At 41.0% G+C, this 20,600-nt stretch overlaps 1 protein-coding gene across 1 annotated transcript; it reads right to left on the reverse strand.

Annotated features, from left to right (window-relative positions):
- Window positions 1-12,322: 12,322 nt before the first annotated feature.
- LOC145437393 (uncharacterized) lies at window positions 12,323-14,940 on the reverse strand. The gene is made up of 2 exons (XM_080314608.1): window positions 13,950-14,940; window positions 12,323-12,864 (listed from the first exon to the last, which is right to left on the reverse strand). The coding sequence occupies exons 1-2, from the start codon at window positions 14,253-14,255 to the stop codon at window positions 12,577-12,579; spliced, it is 594 nt and encodes a 197-aa protein (XP_080170734.1). The 5' UTR covers window positions 14,256-14,940; the 3' UTR covers window positions 12,323-12,576.
- Window positions 14,941-20,600: the final 5,660 nt, after the last annotated feature.

The raw sequence follows: 20,600 nt of genomic DNA on the forward strand, positions 1-20,600 counted from the left end.
CAAATTAATTGCGTTCGAACGCCGAGCCCTTCTCATCAAATCAATACACAATATACGCGACAATGAACTAACTTCGAAATCTGCTGAAATCAGGTAGTCATTTGGCAGCCACAATGCACGTAAAATAAATACGTTAGTATTCCAGGTGTTATACTCGAAATTTCCATTTCCTTGCAATGGCCGAACAAACTGTATCACAGGTCAATGACCTATATGTAGGGTGTGAAGCCCCGTGATAAAGCATATTAAAATGCAACTGTGCGTAGCCAAGGTGCACAGCTGTCGAAATGTCACATTTTATATCATAGTTTACCCTTGCACATCTATACATTTGAAGAAAACACTGCACGCGTTCCATTGAAATCGTAAATGTCATAAACGAGTTATTTCATAACGGCATGACTATCGATACAATGGAACTTAATAAAATCAAATACTCTCTTTTCGGAAACTACATCATAAAGTGAGTAATAAAAATCAAAGGCGATACCAATCTCCTGTTCGATTTTCTTTCCCCTATAGCTAAAATAATTGGAAGGACGTTAAGGACATTCATTGCATGGTTACAGCAGCCTGAACCGATTTTCCCCATGGATATTATATAGGTTATAGCCAGTTAACGTTTTGTGAATGTTGACGTGATGCAATGTTATGAAACCACTTAATCCGGTATTTCAATTTCAATAGACATTTATCATCCTATATTGTACCTGGTTTTACATATGCCTATACTCGCGATTCTCATACCATTCTACCGTAGATAACATTACCGCGGGGTCCGGCATGTCCGATATGGGGGTTGTTTAGGGATCATGTGAACGTGAGGTTCACGTTCGCGTTCTGTGTGTGAACCTCGGAAATTTAGAGGTTCACGTTCACAAACGAACCTTGGTAGGTTCTGCACTGTGAACCGTTTTCATATATTACAATTTTCACTTCATTATAACATCTTTGGTTGAAATTTACTGCATTTCAACTGCGGGCCACTCTATGAATGGCGCTGGCAGCATCAAAAATCCACACTAAACGAGCATGCACCTTGACAATCTCAAAAATTTTACCTGGATTGTTACAAAAGTTTGCTCGGAATATCCAGCTTTCTGTTTGGGAATATTCAGATAGCTGTGAGCTTGACTCGCAATCACACAACATCAAGAGCGAAATACGCTACATGTATAGGTGGTCAGCGAATGATGCTTATTCAACCAATCAATGAAATTGATATCGTTGTCTGATGTAAAAAATCTAGCAAGCGTACGGGTCCGTCTCGATTACATAGGTTTATTGTATCATAAAATCCAAATCGGTGCGATTGGGGTGTTGGCTACTTCTGTATAACTTGTTAATGGGGTAAAACCCGTTTCACACTTTGCTTAATATCAAAGTAGCAACACTCAGACGCCGAATACATTGTCCGGTCTGGGCTAGACCGTGAAGTCGTATGCTTATATTGCCTTGTACGTCCTCGTCGAAATCGTTGGCAAAGCGACGGAAGATATTGATTTTATGGAATTATTATATCATTTCATTCCTCCCAGCATTGTGGCATTATGTGGCCCGAGTCGTCGCTAGGTATCGTGTACATTAATATAGATCACATCACTTAAATGTAGGGTTGGAATTAGCATTATGACTTCACGTGAAAGTCATGAGGCTCACGTTCGCGTTCACACAGAACCTTTCAAAAAGGTTCGCGTTCGCACGAACCTGAACCTTTCAGAGGTTCACACCATCCCTAGGGTTGATGTTGTTGTTGTTTCTACAACTATAGCCAATGGTCATTTTACACTAGGCCGACGTTCCTTATATGATTCCTGATCCGCCGTATTGTAGCACGCACCAATTTGGTTCGAAGCTCTAGTAACAATCCCTTACGCGGATCACATGGCAAGGAGATGACTTGATAATCCAGGGTTGTAACGACTCGAGTCATGACTCGACTCGAGTCTGACTCGAGTCACGATTTTTTGATGACTCGACTTGACTCGAGTCATTTTCTCAAAATACAGAAATGACTCGACTCGACTTCGATTCGAGTCATTGCGCATGACTCGAGCCAAGTCATATGACTTGAGAGGCAGACGGCCAAGACCAATATTTCATTGTAATTTCGAAGAATAGTAAAGGTACCGCACTATTGGGATTTCGTCTATTACTTGGAAATGCGACCAAAAACTGCTAAAAGTGAGGAAAGTTAGTATATTGTAAATGCGAACCCTTCGATATCACGAAACAAAGTTATAAAACTCGGTTTTACAAGATTTTGACAGGTAACTGAGCGGTCAACACAATGACTTGGACTCGACTCGAGTCATAGTACCGTGACTCGGACTCGACCCTCTTTTAGCTGACTTGGACTCGGACTTGACTCGGTGGTGAATTGAAAATGACTCGACCTGACTCGAGTCAAAACTATAAAAGTGAGATTGACTTGTGACTCGGTGCCTTGTGACTTGGTTACAACCCTGTGATAATCCTCCTGTATGGCGGTAACAAAATATACTTTCGATAATTGCATAAACTTTCAGTGTCATTAGGCCTTCTGCGTTAGTCGCGAAGGTGCACCATGTAATTGTGGGAAGCGAGTGGCGCAGTTGGTTAAACACTGCAGTCACGACATCGATGGTTGATGGTTCGAGCCTCGGCTCTGCCATGATTCTATGTGTCGGAGGTTTATCTGGGCTCCTCATCGCCGATCCCGCTGTAAATACAGCGCCTCGAAAAGCCCAGAAGAAGAGAGAGCCGAACTCTGGAAAGTTTGGCAGCTAAAGACCAGAAAAACGAAGCAAGAACGCAAAAGACCTTGTGTTCATGCAATTCATGTGCTGGGCGCAAATAACCGTATATGCGATAAGCGCCAATGTTGTGAATAAAACAAACAAACAAACCATGTAATTGTGAAAGTATCCATCTTCTATTCACTCCTAAAATTATGCGACGGCACGAGCAATCTACCTTTTAAACCTACTTACTCAAGTACTTTTCAAATCTTCATTTTCTAATTCCATTTCAAGTGGTTTCGACATATATTGGAAACGGACACTTCAACTTGCAATTTAGTAAAACGGTATATAGCTACTTTTACCACGGTAATCAATTTAAAACAAATACGTTTTAAACAAGGCCATTGTTCAAAACTTGTTTTTATTGTTTTTTTTTTCCAAGCAATGTCGTCACGAATATTCAATTGTGACGTCATAGTAGATTGACATTGACAATTGAAAATATAGGTTTGGAGGACATTATTTCCGAATTATATTATTTTGTGCGATGCGCGAAGGACACTCGACTAAGCTCGCTATTTTCTCGTAGCATTTAGAAATACATACAAGTTTTCACTACAAAGACCGCATGCGATGCAGCGAAAGAAACTTGTGATACCCATAATCGTATTCTCAGCAAATATGGAAGTTCTATTTTCAGTTTACTTTCATCAAGCAATCAAAGTCATCAAGTTATAATTCTACAAGAGCATATATGTATATTGTACATTATTGAGACAAAACATAAAATGAGTAGGCCTATACATCGGGGGGACCAAATGTATATTGTATATTGTATATGATTGAGACAAAACATAAAATTAGTAGGCCTATACATCGGGGAGACCCAAATTATTTCGTGAATCAACACATGTTATCTTTTTATCCAGTGTGCATGCCTCTTATTTACATGCTGTGGGTCAATGTGGGTGTCTGATTAAAAGACTACTTCAAGTCGTTTCGGCCATCTCCTATCTATTCATTATATCTCAATAGTGCGGTGTATTGATTTGATACAAATAATAGTAAAGGATGATGAATACAAAATACATAGTATTTTTGGATTTTTATACAGCAATTTTCTAATTTTCATCGCGCCTCGCATGATTCGACGTCGGTAGCTGTCTTGATATGAATATGGGTGTCTTTCCCCAAGAAGAAGAATATATTGAGATGGACATTTCGGCGTCGGCCATTACCTCTTCACGGCACACTGAGACGTCGGGGAGGAAACCATGACCGAAAAGGCCGCATCATGTTGGCCGAAACCGATATATACATATATAGAATTTCTCATTGTTCAAAGGCGCCTAAATGCCTGGAAACTTGAGCCCCAGAATACAAACGCCACTTGGTAAAGAAATGCCATCTAGGTGTCGTGTGCGTCACACGGAAGAAGTTATTTACGTCGGGTACAATCAAGCGATTCTCAAATCTTTAGACTTTATAGCAGACGGGAGGTCACCAAACACACAAAAAAGTAATTATTATCATCGATTTTACGTATTAATTACGGGCCCCAAATATTCAAAGACACCACTTCCGTCAGCTCTAACGGTATGTCTGACCACCTGAACTGAGAGTTAAAATTTGATAGTAATATCTGCAGTTAGCAATATCAATGACCGAATCCAACCTTCAATTTACATTTAGTTCGAGCTCTGCGCGGCTATACAATAATAGCGCGCTGACCACGGATAACAAGAGAAATTTGGATGCGAAAAGGTACAACGCAAAGGAACCCCCCCCCAGAAGTTTGGTGTATCACCCTATGGGGGACTCACGACCTTTTAGGGGGCTGACGAAGTCCTATAACGGTCTTGGTGGTATCAGAATCATAAATCCAATTTGAACTGTGATGACGACTTGCTTTAGATTATTTCCAGTATGTACTGTACGTATGTTGAAGCGACGCGATCTCGTTACAGACGTCGACTTCGACTCGGAGTGTGCTGAGGAATACCATCTACTCTTTCGATCTAACGACCAAATACACGTGATTCTTCTCTAAATTAAGTTGTATTGACACGCATAAGCGTCGCATTCCCGTTTTCGAAATATTTCGTGAGCGATTGATGTGCCAGTCTTTTTAATTGGACTCTGCTATTGTGTATCTGTCAGTGTTGGAATCAAGTCACTACCTTCGAGTCACGAGTCATTTCGAGTCATTGCACATTTTGACACGAGTCAAGTCATGTCAATCGATTTTCGAAGATGACTCGAGTCAAGTAAAGTCACTCGATTTTTGAAGGTGACTCAAGTCAAGTCGAGTCCAGTCAAGTCAAGTCAAGTCACGAGTCAAGTCGCAATTCAAGTCAAGTTGCCTTTTTGAAGTATGAGGCATGATTACGTCATTGCATTATGCTAGTTGTCTGAAATACAGATTAAATGTTCATTGATTTTGAACCGACGAACGAATATAGATTTAAATATATACAACGCAAGAATTCGCTGTATCACTAAGCTACATAAGTAATTGCATAGCCTCAGTTTATAGTTACCAGCCAAAATAGACAATAGAGCTAGACGAATTGGTAAGATGCAATATATTACCCCTTTATAAATTGATAGGATACGAATCGAGCATTCGACAACGGTTGAGGACTATAAAAACTATATTCGAATTCAATTTCAATAAAACAAGAGGTTTGATTAAGGTAACAGAGAACAGAACTAGACATTTTGCTATTAAATTACTTTACTATACTAGTTTACGACAACGTAAGTTGTAAGGTTCGATCACTTCGTTTGCGGTCAATGTATTTGTGAGAGATCAACGGAGGCTCAGTAAAACGCTCGATCATCGAATGATTGGTTGCTCTCACGGTTTATACCAGCGTTTCGCGAACAATACGGATTCGAACATATGCAAGTAACTGTGATTTTTATCGACCCTGATTACTTGATGACTTGAAATTGACTCGTGAATTTTGCTCCGAGTCACGAGTCAATCCGCATTTCTGATGCGCCGAGGCAAGTCAAGTCAAGTCATTTTAGCAAAGTGACTCGAGTCAAGTCAAGTCATACGAAAAACGTGACTCGAGTCTGACTCGAGTCAAGTTATGAGTCATCCCAACACTGGTATCTGTATGCCTGTGAATTGCAATTCATTGCTGCGCATTCGTGACTTTGCGAACGTTGATCTCGACATGCAAGAATTCAGCCGTTATAATCAGCAGACAATGGCAGTTAATCAATGCGACAGCAGAACCCCATCGTGTTGGATGCAAGAGACGGACAACTGGTTGGATGCGCGCTTTCGCGTTTCTAACCATATGTTTTGGCCATTAATTTATTATTGTTATCTGCTTGATACACTCGTCTTACCTAATTGTTGCACAATGTCACTTGATGGTGCGTACTAGTTCAATTCGTTACTCACACGAGACATGCACGGCGGTAAATTACATTATCAAATGTTGATACAAGACTGGATTATCAGTGGAAGTGGATTTTTTTCGATTAGTGGGAATAGAAACCTTCTATATTACAATAAAGTTGATCGCTGCTGAACAGAGTGGTGACAAAGCGCACCAACATTGGATTCAACTAGTTGCGTATTTGGCAAAAAGCGGATTTATATCGTAGGGTTACCATATCTTGGAATCGGGAAAGGAGGACACTTTTTCAGAATATTCAAACTTAGAATACCGGAGTAAAATCCGGAAAAAATGGTAAATTTTCCCCGACTTTGTGGTTGGTTGACTAAAAAAAGGTTGTTACTTTCGTTCGAACCACGAATTTCCCGTTTAGCGTCACTTATGCCATTTCCACTCCGATCTATGCACTATCTTAGCTCTAAAAGCTGTAAAGGTCGACTTATTCCCAGAAAGGAGGACATTTAGGCGTCCTCGAAGGACATTTTCAGAAACCTGAAAATGGAGGACAAATACTCCTAAATGAGGACGTATGGTAACCCTATTATAGCGATAAGGTTATACATATACAATACACTCATATTGCACTTGCTTCAGTTACGCAATCCGCAGTGCGCAATCCATCAGTCGTCGAGCATGACCAGTGTCCACATTCAAGTCGAACTACAAGCAATTTCTACTGAATGAATACCAGTCAGAACTTTACTTTACCGGACCACAGCCTGTCATATCGATCTCGCCTGCCGTCACATGCCACCTCAATTTGTCGCTTGTCCTTCCGTATTTACCTCTTTACTTTTCAATCAGTATGTATGCGAGATAGCGCAGTGGTATAATCCGCGGCTGCAACACCAATGGGTGCAGGTTCGAGTCCGACCGAGGTCGACTTCCGAATTCCGATACCTAATTGTTGGAGGTTTACCTAGGCTCCTCCTCGCCACCTCATCCGCGTCAGCGGTGTCTTACAAAAGCCTAGAGGTGGGCCGTGCTATAAGTCGGCAGTTACGGAAAATAAGAAGTATATCGGCCTGCTGTAAATGACCATAGTAGTCGACAAACACCATGAATAACCCAAAACAAACAAACAAACAAGTATGTATTGTACATGTCTTCTCTTTACATCACCTAAGCCCAAGTGGGTGTCTGATTTCAAATACTAATCCTAGTCGTTTCGACACCTTCCTATCTTCTCATTGTATCGCAGTCTTCTGGTGTTTTGAAATAATGATATTTTAACAATAAACTGAGCTGAACGCATGAATAATTGTATCTTTGATTTCGACTGTACATCTTGATAGTAATGAGTACAGGGCCCGTCAGGAGTATCTAAAAACTTTACCAATCGTTAAAAACAGGACCGAATCAGTAGCCTACTTCGTCCGCCCGGCCCCCTCCCCCTTCCAAAAAAAATTGGTCTTAGGCCCACATATGATCATACACCAAACCTTCGTGTGAAAGGTGAGAAATTTTCATAGGTTTGCATGATATCTATATTATTGGTTGGATGCTAATAAATTTTCACCATCTCCCAGTCCACGTGATCAGATTTTCTGGTAGAGCTGAGGGAGGTGGTGCAATTACGGCCCTGGCTAAGAAACATGGGCGTGTGACGTCGCGTAACCTCAACACTACAGAGATATCACGTGTGTTACTGTATAGTCACAGTTCGGATACGGTGTCTTTCTGAAGGGAATGACTGATACCAAAATATATTTTACCAATTTTATCTTCAATTTGTTTTATTTAGAGCACGGGATCCTTCACATTCCTCGCTTATAATGGGATTATCTTGTGTCACATAATAAAAAAGAAATGTATATGTTGAAGTGTTTGCGACATGAATGGATGGATACACGCTCGTCTTGCTCACAGTTGTCCAAAGGACCAGCACGCAGTGAGTTGGTGTGTTTGCGTAGACTCATGAAAAATTAAAGGGAACATTGGTTGGTTACCACCCTGATATGATCTACTATAGATGCGTGTATGTAGATCAAAATTGAGTTAGTTAGTAACAGTGGCGGCTCGTGACAATATCGGGTGGTGGGGCAAGGGCTGCGAGCGACTTTTATCAACATGACGTCACAATTGCGTTTTCCAACGTAAAAATGTAACTTTATGATGGTCACATAAATTTCCCGACAACAGTGATTTTAACGAACGTAGGTGCCGCGAGAGGTTTGCCGGTGAGCCGTGACTTGAAGTGTCGTAACAAATGTTTCATTCATTTTTTGAATCAAAGGATTATTTTACAAAATGTACGTGAACTAAGAATCGTCCCTATGCCACGAATCAATTATCAGGTCATCCTTATAGTAGCATACGTTATGATTTCATGGTAGAGTTAGAGATTACGCAAATCGATAGGCCCTAATTTTTCTAAGCCCGTCCGAAAGTGTTTCGTACACGATCCTGGTGTGTTACGACCACTGAGCTGGTGGTTACAACTAGGGCTGGGCAGTGGGCACAATGATTCAAGTACTCGAATCTGAATCGAGTATTAATTTTAATGATTCGAGTCGAGTAGTAAAAGACGATTTTTTTGAGTACTGAAATTATACAGTCCTCACCACTGAAAGTTGATTTATCAACGAGGATTTTATCAACTATCAACGAATTTATGCTAATTTCACTGTTGAAGCCTTGAAACCTTGACTGGCCGTATCGTAGCATACGAAACATGAAGTGCAAAGCTACGAACTTTACTGGAAATAGCACATTTACGAAGTCATGATCATCCCACAATATTGTCACCAAGTGCAATGAAATCGTTATGGTCGAAAAAAAATAACAAAGTATCTTCAATATGATGGATAACAGGCATTATATTCTTTGTGGTCGCTTAAAAGGTACATGTTTGAACTTTGACAAATGATATTCTGCTATGACGTTATAATGAGTGATACTCGATTACTCGAAGCATTTTACGTGATTCAGAATCGAATCACTCAGGTACTCGATTTTGCCCAGCCCTAGTTACGACCAGGTGATAGGCAACCAAAGCGGAGGTACCCGGCGTACGATTGGATCAACGGACTGGACAATTTATAGACCTCTAATTTTCGCTCTAAAGGCAACTGCGTAAACTACGTACGGAGCAAAGATTCAATACGATTCATGTTCGCACTTGACTTGACCAGACTAATTCCAATGACTAGAACTCGAGAGATTGCGTAAGCCTAACTGCAAAGGTCAACGACTTCGGACACATACGCAATTGTTATCTCATAGATTGGGCCTGTCATATTGAATCCAGAATATCAATTTGAATGGTCTTTGAAGAACTAAGGACAGCAGCCTCGGAACTTCGGTCTCGGAACAACATAGTACATTTTGGCCTTGAAACTGGAGATTGTGACGCAACACATACGGCTTACACTCTATAAAGCAGCGGTTCTCAACCGGGGGTCCGCGGACCCCTAGGGGTCCGCGAAGCAATTTCAGGGGGTCCGCGAGACCTCTAAATTTTTAAAATGGTTCATTACCTAATTTTTATTTTATTTCCTAATTTGAGAAAGCATGAGGCAGTTTCGCACCACAACTACTAAAACCTCATGACTCATAGCATCATAATAATCGTCTGACATGGACTATGGTAGCGTGGAAATTCATTTTCATTGCCAATTATCCAATAACCTGCTGATAGAAACATATTGCTCTTTAGAGACGTTTTGTTGAGGCTTGTGGAAAAAATAAAAATATGGAGATAGTAACGTCAATCAGGGTGACTTCGTAATGTTCACGAAACCTTCTCGACTTGAAGATGTTAGTCTCATCAAGTTAGTGAACAGTCGTTAGAAATAAAAAATTCCGAAGTATTTCCATAATTTGTCCCAATGCAGGGAACAGCTTCTTGGAGGTACACTACTTAAATATAAAATTGAATAGTATATTCATACTGAAATGAACCCGAATATTTTCGGCTGACACTCGTCATAAATCGGACAATGATATACCTGCTATTAAAGCTCGGCTATCACATTTGGCGCATTCTTATTGCGGATGCCCTATCGACAAGGCTGATTTTTTGATGAACAAGGAGTGTTTCGTTGCTATCAAAGCATTACGCTCCTACCCTGAAATTCATATCACGAGTTATATTGGTATGCAGCCGTGTCTTGTTAATGTTTAATTTTTCATGGTCAAAAATGTTTGCTCGTAAATATATATTTAACCCGAACAGAACAAGTCGTTTCATGACAGTCTCTGGTTGGAAAACTTGGATCCATTCTCTGGAGCATAAAATTTGTCTATACTTTTAGACTAGGATTTCACTGTGAGGGTAGAAACTCTCTGCGGGCCGATCAAAATGCCGTCGCGGGTCGAATACGGCCCGTGGTCCGTATGTTGCCCGTCCCTGCGCTAGATGGTGGACGTGATATGTTCATAAAATATGTGTTTCTTCATTTTGGTACCATAAATGTTGCGATCACACCAAAAGTATCGTCGGAAGCGTTAGACGTAAATATTACATTAGCCTCCATCTATCTTTGCTGAAATGGTTTTCGGCACTCGTCGTTCATATCAAAACCAAGACGCGGATTTTCAAGACACGACCACGTACTTCAAGAAGTACAGCAGCAAAATCCGCATTGAAAGAGTAAAAGTCCACCAATTTCTACATAAATAGTTTGATGATATCTTCACCAAAAATCACTGTTTTGCTGTTTATCACAGGCCTACAGTTCATATTTCCACAAGACAGATGAAGGTTGCACCATAGCATAGCTAAAATGTAACTAAAACTTGAGGGGGTCCGCGAGGGTCGGTGACGGTCAAAAGGGGTCCGCGAAGCCAAAAAGGTTGAGAACCACTGCTATAAAGTCTGCTGCGAAATCGCCGTTGGAAAATATATTAATCAATAAATACATGAATGAAAGCCGTAAACTTAGTATACTGTTACATGAAATCATCGAGAAGTAGCATTCGCAATCTCGTAACCCATTCCGGCATGGTACACTGTCAAAATCAATACAAACAGACGAACACCGAAGTTTGAGTAAAATTTGAAGGCCACAATTTCACAGTGAAATGGACATTGACGAACATAAAATTATGTGAATATATGAATGCAAACCGAGAATCTTAGCTGTTTCATGCGATCACCGAGATATACCATTGGAAATATCATCACCGATCTCGTTATGGAACGCCGACTAGATTAGCACAGACAGACACCGGCTTTTGCGTGAGATCCGCAATGATGTAGGTAGGCTAAGTATCAGATCAGCGCGCATCTCTACCATACTCGACCTCGAAAACGAAATAACTGCCTCAATCCATGAGTGTCAACTTTAAGACTTGGCACCGCGCTCGATACTAAAATCAAGACATAACGTGCAAAAGCTCATGAGAGATCTAGGTATGGAACATCGTTAAAATCAATAGAGACCAATAACGGCTTTTGAGTAAAATCTGTTTGCTGTACAATGTACATGATAGTCAGCACACACTGAACTTCGGAAACGAAATAACTACCCTTATCTTTAAGTAGCAAGCCTGGAACTTGGAACAGTGCTAAATACTACCTTCACGACATATCATACCAAGTTTCAAGAATTATCATTGTGCGAAACACCGTCAAAATCGACCTATACCAGCAAAGGTCGACTCAACGCATATTACGGTAACCGAGTTCAGATAGATACGATTGTTACATCACACCTTAGGGGCAAACAGGCATAGTCGCCCCACTTGCTCGGCCATTTTACGAATAGGAGAGAGTAAATCACCGTTTCTTTATTGTGCGCGGCTTTGAGAGAATAGATAGTGAAAGCTTGTTATGAGCGCTACCGGGGCAAGCCCCGGCTAGGCATTCACAAAGCGAAAACACAGAAGAGAATTCGATTTTCGCAGAGACTTCGCTATGTATGGGCATTTGCAAGCGAAAGCACAAGAAGAACGCGGGTTTCGCTGTGATCTCGGTATATATTGATCGCTGTGCGTCTATAAATGGTTAAATTGTTATTGAACAGAATTTTAGGTGGGGCAATGCCCCAGTTGCCCTATAGGACGAGCCGCCACTGGTTAGTAACGAACGGTTTATATAGTCTTCCACTTCCTAGATATGACGCAGTGGTGCTTCAGCAATTAATAAATGCGGACCGACGAGGGATCATAAAAAAAACTGTAGCTGCTGCTAATAAAGTCTGAACTATTCTGACTGGCACAAGATGCGAAAAGTGGTTTGCGGTAATGCAATGTATATCCGTGTGAAAGAAATACTCAATGATATTTTCAAAATTACGTTGAATACAAGTTGAGTATGGAACACCGACATACAGTTTTATGCAAATTACGACGATCAAATACATTAACAATTAATTTTGTGTCGTACACTACCAAGCAGGAATATAGATGCAGAGCGTGTTTCATGAGAATTAGCCTAAACCAATCGCGATATCTAGGCTACATATCTACAAGTCTTTTCAATAGTATATTTATTTATGCTTTTTGTTGCTGTCATTGTATTGCACATAATAGCGATATCCTCCGTAGGCAACGAGACCCACAAGAATGCCTCCCAAGCAAAACGTACCAAGTAAAGTCCAAGTTCCGCTAGCTGCGAATTTGCAGCCTGCGGCTGTTGCAACTTTTAGTGACCCCACACCTCCCAATGCACCGACTACTCCGGCGATGGCGACTTTCCAAGGGTCCAGTTGAATGTGCCTATCCGTTTCCACCCACATTTTCTCGCGGAACTCTTCTTCAGTCAGTACTCGGCCATTCTAAAAATGTTTATTCACGTGTGAATGGGTATAACTGATATGTAGTGTAGTCTACTGTGGTTCAAAAGGAAAGTTCGATCATTATAAAATCAAGCACCTATATGTTTATCCAAATGTGTGTAGCTAATAAATCAGGGAGGGGCAACATAGCCTACCGCCCGCGTACCGCATCCGGCCCGCAGAGGATTTTTACTCTGAAAGTGAAATTCTAATCTGAAAGTATTGACGAATTGTATGGGTCACAGAATGAATCCAAGTTTGCCAACCTGAGATGGATGGTCATGAAACTACTTGCTCTGTTTGGGTGTACACTGTACATACGTTTTCGACCATGAACAATGAACATTAACGAGACAAGGATGCGTTCCAATACAACTGATGTTCACGTGCAGTCGCTACTAAGGGTTTCTTCATACGACATTCAGCCAGAGTTCAAAGAACTCGTTAACAACTCTGATCGACCACAGATGTCTGATTGACTTCAACAGCTATATTGTTAATAAATTCATTAAATAATATTGTTTTAGTCTCTATGCTCTAACCTAAAGTTTACATTAAATACGCGATTAATATATATATTCAGTAATCCGGCCCGCCAAGTACTTATTTTCTTATATCCGGCCCGCCGTCCGGAGAAATTGCCCGCCCCTGTATTAAAGGAACAGGATATTGTATATTTCGCATAATTTGCTCCGCAGTTACAGGCTACACTTTGTTGTTGACAGAAAAGGAAAATGCACTTTCGAATATTACTCCCAAAAAACGAAAATTTCAAGTAATTTAATCGAGATTTCTGCTAGTTCCGATAAGCCATGCAGAGAATGTAAAATCAAAATTTACCATTCTGAATAAACATACATTTAAGCATATACGCCTATTTTTACATATACATACATGGATGTAGGCACAGTGAGCTATGTGAATCTAAATTCTTAAGTACCCTCGCTTAGATCAGGAAATGTTACCTCGATGTAGTTTGGAACGTTTTTAATGTTGCGATTTTAGGTTACTGCTCAGTGCTGAGTCCCTTAAATATTATATGCATTTACAGAGTGACGGGAATTTGAAATATGACGCATTATAACCTTGAATTGAGCTTGCAGATCTTTGATAATTTTTGCTTGATCTTCGTTTTCTGCCGTTAATTCATGAATCTTCCGGTCGCGTTCCTCAATCTGTTTGTTTAATTTTTCGATCTTCTTTTCGAATTCCGCGATCTTTTTTTCAGCCTTTTCTTTGGTCTCCCGTAGATCTGTTTCAAATCCTGATATTCTGTCATTTAGCTGAAGAATCATCTTCATCATCACCTCTTCCCGGGTTATACCTTCTTGATCACTCAGCGGGGCAGCTTTAAGACGATTTTCACATCCATACTCAATTTCATATCGCATGACGATTTTTTAAGTAAGACTAACTTCGTACACTTGTACAGCTATATACACCTTTTGAGAAATATTCGAAATTTGGCAGTACCATTGGAATGAAGTCGATAGCGGGGTACGGTGCTTTTCGGCGACAAAATTCTGCCGTCCTACGTTACAAGGCCGATAGTATCGGCCGAACATTTTCGTGAATTTAAACCAGGGATGCGCGAAGTGCGGTTGGCAAGCCGCATGCGTTCCACCAGACGTTCTAACGCAGCCCACGACTTGCTTATCGACTTGACTCTTTCGCAAAACCCCATCATTGCAAGTCTCCATATTTCTCACGATTGCGCAACAACGGCTGCTTACTTGACTCAGATCAATCACCGCAGCCAACATCAATTGCTATACTTGGAAAGTGCGACAGGCGTATGGCGCTTCGCAATCTTCCGGTGAAAGAAAATACCATCTGGGGTCTGGGGATATGACGACGTTTACGACGAAATAACCCTTAACCGAACGTCATAGAAAATCTGAAGCACTTCCTAGGTTTTGCTGCTTTTTCTGGGCAACAATTGCGATTTTTGGTTTTGGAAATGCTGGACTTTTAAACTGGCCTGCAGGGTTATACAAGCAGGGGTATATATCACGTTTTAATGACACGAGGCATGACTCGATTCGAGTCGCGATTTTGCTGTGTCCGCGTGGACTTGTACTCCTTTATATTTTTGTTAACTCTTAGTCATTTTTGAAAGTTCATTGACTTTTCGAATATTGAACAAATTTTCATTACAATATCTAATTGCGTGTTAAGTACGCAAAAGTACTTAAGTACAGAAAAAAAACGAAGTGAAGGGGCTTGCGCTACGGGATACGAACTTTCCGACTATTTCAAAATGTTGGTAACCGTAATTCAAAGAGTACTATAGTTGGTATTCAAGGCATTTTGAACGCAAATGCGTAGTGTGAATCCTGTGATTTCATAATAACGGTTCGCAGTGTAGAACTTATAAGGTTTGCGTGCTAATGCTCTGCATTATTGAATTTCGCATGGAAAGTGGACACGAACGTGAGCAGAACGTTCACATTGTCAGTAATATGTATGCTCCATATTACTTATACTACACAGTGAACCACTACATAGCTCATCTTGAAATCTTTTTTCAACTCCTGGTTGCTTGCTCGCACTTTCCATACAACATTCATTTTAAACTTTTCCGTGTACGATAGAGCTTTTAGCTGTAAATTGCAATACCAAATCCTGCAATTTGATTGGACGAGTACAAATACCAAATGCCGGCTTCCACCGAGAGCTACCTCGGACTTCCCCTCGTTAACCAGGCATTAATCCTGCTGTAGTTAACCGGAAGACGGTGATTCATTCCGTCATCTCCTCATACAAGTACAAATACTGCTATATTCGTTCAGACCAGTGATATCCAACCGCGGCTCCAAGGCAGCCGTTTTGCGGCTCTGATTGACCTCTAAACATGCCACAAAAATACAATAAATGACAGTTGTTGTTTGTTTCGATGAATAGGTATAGTCAATTTCTGTATATGAACGCTAAAATGAGGGATATGATATTAGTTATGTCTAAAGACGTCAAAGGCTGCTTCTGGAAACCGGGAAAGAGAATTCTCGTAGACTTGCGTCAACGGCATGGACGAATAACCGTCAGCCAAGGATATATCTTGATTTCTGCTGGTCATAGATCTTCATATATCGTCTCTGTGAAGAGTAAATTTCGACACAATTGTACGAACGAACATCAAAATAACGGCTCATAGTCAAGTATAAATTGCAATAACTCCAATATTATTCAGCGTATAATCCCCCGCAAACTTGTGCACTAAGTGCGGGAATGTATGAAGAGCTGTAACATAACGATATAATAGTATGTTATAGTAGTGATATGCATTTTCAGTTTATTTCAATGTAAAGCACTCGCCAATATCCGTCTATCAATGCTCAAGTAGCCGATATAGAATCAATAGAAGTCTATGTGCTGGTGCTTTATGCAATGTGCATTGTGAATGCTTTTGAATTAGCTGGATGGTGAGATCCAGAGGTAGGCGAGCTACCTTTAAATTTTCATTATAAGTAGCCTAGTCGAGTGTTTTCATGCGTACTCTGAAGTTTGAAATGCGGCTCCGAAACCAAAAAAGGTTGGGAACCACTGGTTCAGACGAACAAAAATGTACCACCGGCTGCTACCCGGGACTTCCCCGAGTAAAAAAACAGAGAATTATTCCAAACGTTTGCTGCAGTAGAGACAGAAAGACATTGATTCATTCCTTTACCTCCATACGCAAGGGGAAATACTGCTGTATGATCGGATGCACAAATACACCGAATATAGCCGCGACTTTACTAACAGTTCTGCATATACTTATAGATGTTGATTGCAGATGCAGTTGCCAACTCGGAGCATCAATAATTGAAACTGCATGTGAGACTAGGTGGTTAAACTTATCAAATACACTTCGCCATAATTCAGTTGTGTAAATATCCCTGATCTTGGTAATGCGTAGTTTCTTTTAAACACAAACATAGTCGATGATTGATGGCTATTAGCAATGGAACGAGTGTCTTTATTCTGCAGTACCTGCAGGGGTTTGAGAACAGCTTTAGCTGCATATCCCCATACAACAGTGATTCTTGAACTTTTTATACCGCGACCGAAATCTCAGCTTTAATGGCATCTCGAGACCCAATCATGTCACTTTATCGGTCCAGACAACGGCTGTACACAAGGTAGCACAGGCGATTTCAATTCGGGGTGCATATTTTCCTCTGCGGGTAGCATTTGTTCTACTGTCTACTCTGACTGCAAGGACGGGATTATTCGGCGCTGGCCATCTCGACGACCGGACAAGGCGGACATATCATCACATTTTTGGCCGATGAGGCTTTATCACTGCCGATCTTTTCTGCACCGCACTTTGGCCCAGCCGTATGTTGGCCGAAACTTCACGTCTTCATAAGTCATATCGCGAAAGGGACTGGCCTCGAATGTGCCTCATAGTTCCGCACCCGCTAGTGGCACACCCTTACACCAACGAAAGCATCCCAGCGGCCACCGACGGGGGTTTCCAGAGAAAGCAATGTCGGACAAACAATATCACGAATTCAAACCAAACCGTGTTTTACAAAGGTCAGCACATTTTCATGATCAAGCTCAGGCCATATAGTAGTATCGACTTTTCCTGCACGTATGTCGCTTTTGGCTATAGCTGCCTACCCAACACAATGAGCTCGGATGTGTAGAAACAAGTCACAGGAAGAATGTTTTGTTACAAGAGATTCAACAAATATTACAGACATATTGAAGATATCTCTGGTGCCGTCGCGACCCATACTTTAAGAGCCCCTCCCATATAATGACAACACACAGAAAATGACAATGTACGATAGAGAAATATATATTTTTAAGCATAGCCCTGATGCTACCGTTATTTGCAATGTGTTGCCTGCGCCGATGCTCTCCAATCGTCCTTTCGATTCCATCACACTCTTGCTTATCACTATGGACACAGCAAGCTGAAGAGCCATCTGTTCAAAATCGGTTGTGTTTTCTCTCCCCTTTGGGAACGTAGTCATGTACACGAAACGGTGTATCATTTTATTATTGTATGTCCAGAATATCAATTTCATCGCAGATATCTGCGCGACGAGTGTACTAGGCTCGACCTTCATTTTACACAATGTGGTGTTTTGTCCAGACCGGCCCGCCCAATCGCCTGCTGTAGATGAATTTCTTCTCCCTAGTAGTAGATTGATCTGAGTGCCTTTTAAATGAATTTTCCTGAATTTGTTTGCGTTGTAGTCCGTGGCACACAAGAATTTAACAGGTGATAAGCGCCACTGAAAACTTTTAATAATACGTAATGTGTCACGTCTGAGCATAGCGAGTTCTCGTGTCCATTCAGCTACCAGACAACCGCACGCTTTTGCGCTGCTTCGATAACAAACACACACACTTGTGACATTCAAAATTGTATGTCCAGCATATGGAAATTCGTTTTTCACTGAACGTTCGTAAAGCCATCAAGCTTATCAGGTTGAAATTCTATAAGAACGTACGACTGTACGTATACATTATTGAGATAAACAGCAAATACATTCGATATGTTGCCAGTAATCGGTCTGTCTGGATAAACATTATACAGCTGCCCGCGGGCATACACAAGACACATAATAATCAAAGAGTTCAATATCTCGAAAATACTGATGCCGACTTTTAAAGAGGCGACGACACAAGTATACAATCAAACTGCTATTCATGCCATTCAAATTGATAATTTGGACATCAGTCCTATGATGTCATTCTATCTGTAAAATACTGAGACCAACTCAGCTCGTCAAATTTTGATCTAGCCCACGTAATATTTTCAAATTGCAGATAGAGTCGCGACCATAAAAGGTTGGAAACCACTGGATTTCGGGTGTTTATAAAGCTCCGTGAGGCGCACCGGCATAAGACTGATACATAATCCTATCGGTGTGTCATGAGCATGACTTAACGATGTACAATTACGCTCCCTGTGTTTCTGAAGTCATTATCCTCCACCAGCTATACCGCCAACTCTGATCATGTAACTATATCGTAATGCGGAAGAACCAATATTATAGACAGAATTCATTCAAAAAAAAATTGACGACCAGATGCATATAGCAAGCCCCCTCCCCCCCCCCTGAAGTTTCATCGATTAGCCTATGGTGGGCCCAAAATCATTGTTAATTTGGGCGAGAAGGGGTTGAAAAAATGTGGTTTTGGTCCCGGTTAGACAGCACACAGCCACATACTCTTGAACCGGATCGTGACCACCTCTGGTCTATAAGCAAAGCTTTGCTAGTGTGACGTCATATTAACAGACAATGTACTCAAAACTAATTTTGGAGTCCTCTAGTGGGCGCTGAAGAGTGTCCAGAATTTGGGTCTTAGAAATATGGTAGCATTGGTAACCCTAGCATAGCAGAGCATAATTCACAGGTCGGTCCTAATTGATCAGACGTCGGACACGAGGTATTTAGGCATCACTCATAATATCAATTCACCGCCAATGAAGATTGGAGGACAGTATTTCAAAATTATGCCTATCTTCTGCGATGCGCGAATAACGCACGTCTAGACTCGCTTTGGAATCGTATCAGCATTTATAAATACAGGCAGTTACAACCAGGGCATGGTATGATATGGAATGGAATGGGAATTTTCCATACTCCATACCCGCCCAATCGTTCCATACCATAGGCTACTTGACAATTTTCCATACCATAGCAACATTCCTCCATACCATATTTGATACTTTTTCCATACTTTCGCAACTTGCCCAACCTCTCAAGAGATATTCTATTTTTGATATGTGGAAATGTTGCGGCGTTTTTACTCTAATTATATTGGATGAAATTATCCATTTAAACAGCCCTGATGCATCAATGATATCCCCAGTTTTGTTATATCATATGTCGTCCGCAATGTATGTTGCCTAATTATCGAAGACGGGACGTCCAATATTTAGGCCTACACACGGGATTATTTGGAAATCACAACAGAATCCCATGAGTCATGACCTGTAAATGTAATGCGGTAACGGACTGCTAGAAATAACATCATCTACAAGATTACATAAACCAAAGGTATTGTGAAATTAGAAGATTGGTTCCCAACATTTTTTCTTTATTCCCCACAAACTGAAATCTATACCCCCCCCCCTTTAAAATGGCTCCCTCCAATAAAATTTGGTTAGATTTGTAAAGACTTGCTATTGGTGAAAGTTGGGACCCCAAAATCGAACAGCACGAAATGCAATGAATAAGCAGTGAACTGGTAACCGTAAACGCAATGTTGCGCCTCCGTCAAATGCATGTGAAGCCGACAGAAAAATAGGGAGGGTTTGAAATATTTCCAAATGTAGCGAGGTAGGAGGTAGCATCAATGGAAAATGAAATTTACACCGTGGCAATGGCAAACAATGCATGCGGGGCCAGATAAACTTTCCTGCTGTTGGATAGAAGCCGCCATAAGCTACACTTTCGCACGCTACATAACTCAAAAAGAAATAGGTCTATGTCAATTCCTCTGTAACGAGTCCGGCTATGCTATAAATTAGCGAGTCCCCGATCTCCCTGAATAGGCTACACAATTCACATTCATATGAACTCTTATTATAACGAGTCAGGGGATTTCAGTCACACCATTTCGCATGCGACTAAACAACAACGTATATGCGGGAGTTCGTGTGCAGCTGTCCAGTGCCCAGTCGATTGTCGTTAATTGGAGGCACTGATAATACGAATTGCTGAATTGCAAATGAGCTAATAGGCCTAAATATTAGAGAAACGATCGGCATTTCACACACACGTGAA

Source organism: Botryllus schlosseri, chromosome 4 (genome assembly GCF_051294905.1).
Source record: "Botryllus schlosseri isolate E-star chromosome 4, Bs_hap1, whole genome shotgun sequence".
Classification (NCBI taxonomy): Eukaryota; Metazoa; Chordata; class Ascidiacea; order Stolidobranchia; family Styelidae; genus Botryllus; species Botryllus schlosseri.

What these genes read in the sequence shown, in the direction of transcription:
- LOC145437393 (XM_080314608.1), bottom strand. Translation starts at nt 14,255, where the DNA reads ATGCGATATGAAATTGAGTATGGATGTGAAAATCGTCTTAAAGCTGCC. An exon ending in ATCTGCAAGCTCAATTCAAG is followed by an intron (nt 12,865 to 13,949) that starts GTTATAATGCGT and finishes AAACATTTTTAG; the next exon opens with AATGGCCGAGTACTGACTGA.